The following is a 2,195-nucleotide window of genomic DNA, read 5'->3' as shown; positions in this document are numbered from 1 at the left end:
GTAGTGGAATTAGGATTGTCTAGTGAGACCTGAAACTATACACTAGAATGATGTAAAAACTAAATACCAGTGGAACACTATCAAAATACTAGCAGCAACTGTTAAACCCCCCCCCCAAATGACTAAGAAAATCTAGCAAATAAAGATAATACCATTTGCTTGAGAACATAAAATTTGTATATTGTAGGCATAACAGCTTTGTGAAGCATTTTAGAGTGGGAGTATATTCCGGCAGTTGTTTGAAATGAAGGAGATGTAATGCTGGAAAACACAACCCTCCTTGGAAATCAAACTCAAAAATGAAGGATAAATGTAACTTGGTTTTGAAAGCAAAATATCTGAGTCACTTGAAGTTGACATCACTGAGCACACAGCATCTTTTAGCAAGGTTGCTCAAAGGGTCAAGCAGTAAGGTGAAGTAAGGACTGTCATAGGCAAACCCAGTGCTGAAAACTTGTGTACAAAACCACTTACTGCAAGGAGGGCTCAGAAAGAGACAACTGCTGTAAGAGCGAATAACCCTTGCTTACAACATAACAGAAACACTGGAGATTATCTCCTAACACCTAGACGCATGAGCTACTCTCAAATTTTTGTTTTTGTCTTAAAAGAAAAATAAGAGAGGAAAAGAACCAGAGAAGGGACTGAATAAAAATATTTAAAATGGAAGGGCCAGGGTTTGGCTCTTATGTGTTTTTTCCCAAGGAATATCCTGCCTGCCAAGCAGTTAAAATAGAGTTAGCTGCATGCGGTTCAGACATTTGCCTGCATAAGTGAAGAGTGGGTGGCATGGGATGTACACAACGATGTGCACATGACTAGTCTACAAGGTATAAGTCACAATCAGACAAAACGTGACTTAGACTTCTCACACATCACTGTACCAGTGGTGTAAGAGCAGGCACGCAAACACAGACCACTCCATATCAGGCAATAGCAGTGTATCTTGGCACAAAATGATAAAAGTGATTTTGCCTTAGTCATATACTTGGTACCAGAGTAGCTATGGTACCAGCGCAGTAACCATTTAGTTGACATTTTATATGCAGACTATAGGCATGGCAAACTTGGATTTTACTACCAGTAGCAGCATGTGCTCCTAATTCCAAATGCCAAACTGGTAAAATAACATGAACACCCAGAACTTAAAATTTCCAGTTAACCTAGTTAGTACTAGGGAAATGGAATGCCACTTCTTTGGTCTTTTCCTAGAGTAGTAATGTTAAGAAAAAGGTATCTGGCCACATCCTCTGACTCACCTCCCCCCCGACCAAGGAAAACAAAGTTAAAAAGAAAGATCCAACACCAAGTATAGCATGCAAAGAACCATTATGAATCTTTCATTAAACTGAAGTTCACACAAACATACAATTACAAATTTCAGTAGTTTGGCTGCAAGTTTGCAAATATATACAAAAATAGTAACTCTAGATTCAAGAATGAGGTCTTTCCCCAGTGCTAAATCTATTCTTTAGTACAGCGTGGTCTTCCCTCTGGTTCCCAAAATCACCTTTATACAGTTTCAAAATTGTGTCAAGTTGATCCCTATTAATCCCATATGTATGTATGTATCTGAATAGAGGGCACTAAAATTCATTCATAGCACACACGCAAAAATGTCTGCTCGAAGTCCATTTAAAATATTTTTAAAGTTTAAATGATTTTTTTGGTTTAATTTCTATTTCTGCATAGCCACGGAAGTTTCTACTACTAAGAAGACTAGTGTTTTGTATGGTTCTCTTAAACTTCTATCAATATTGGTACATGGAGTCCCATGTTCTGATATTATCGCAAACTTTTAAAAGACCCATTCATGCAGAGAAGAAAGTACTGAGCACCAGTCTTTCATGGTTTCGCTCAAATCTACAGAACCTGTGAATAGTGCAGGCTTCTAGATTCTCTGAGCGACGTGCATACAGTACAAGGAACAGAGGCAAGCTGCACGAGCATTCCCACAATCAACAGAGATACCGGGAATGGTCAGAACTGGATGTCAAACACAATTCTGTCTTCATAGAGGGCGATAACCAGCATGATGGCGAATCCAAACAGCAGTCCTAAATTCTGAAGAATGAACTGCCCAACTGGACAGAAGCCATGCTCCTCATGGTCTCCATCTCCATGCAGCATTTCTGGAAGCTGAAAGCAGAAACACACCTTAACAAAGACACTTAAAATCCGAAAGGCTTACAGAC

General features: G+C 39.1%; 1 protein-coding gene across 1 annotated transcript in view; it reads right to left on the bottom strand.

The window, feature by feature from the left end:
- Window positions 1-1,886: 1,886 nt before the first annotated feature.
- Window positions 1,887-2,195, bottom strand: part of LOC110315420 (zinc transporter ZIP10-like) — a 2,276-nt gene continuing 1,967 nt past the window's right edge. The window contains exon 2 of the mRNA XM_021189477.2: window positions 1,887-2,139. Coding sequence (XP_021045136.2) covers window positions 1,981-2,139 — 159 coding nt within the window. The 3' untranslated portion in view covers window positions 1,887-1,980. The remainder of the gene's footprint in view (window positions 2,140-2,195) is intronic.

This window comes from Mus pahari, unplaced genomic scaffold (assembly GCF_900095145.1).
Source record: "Mus pahari unplaced genomic scaffold, PAHARI_EIJ_v1.1 scaffold_12107_1, whole genome shotgun sequence".
NCBI lineage: Eukaryota > Metazoa > Chordata > Mammalia > Rodentia > Muridae > Mus > Mus pahari.
This window is presented reverse-complemented; position numbering and strand designations above follow the sequence as displayed.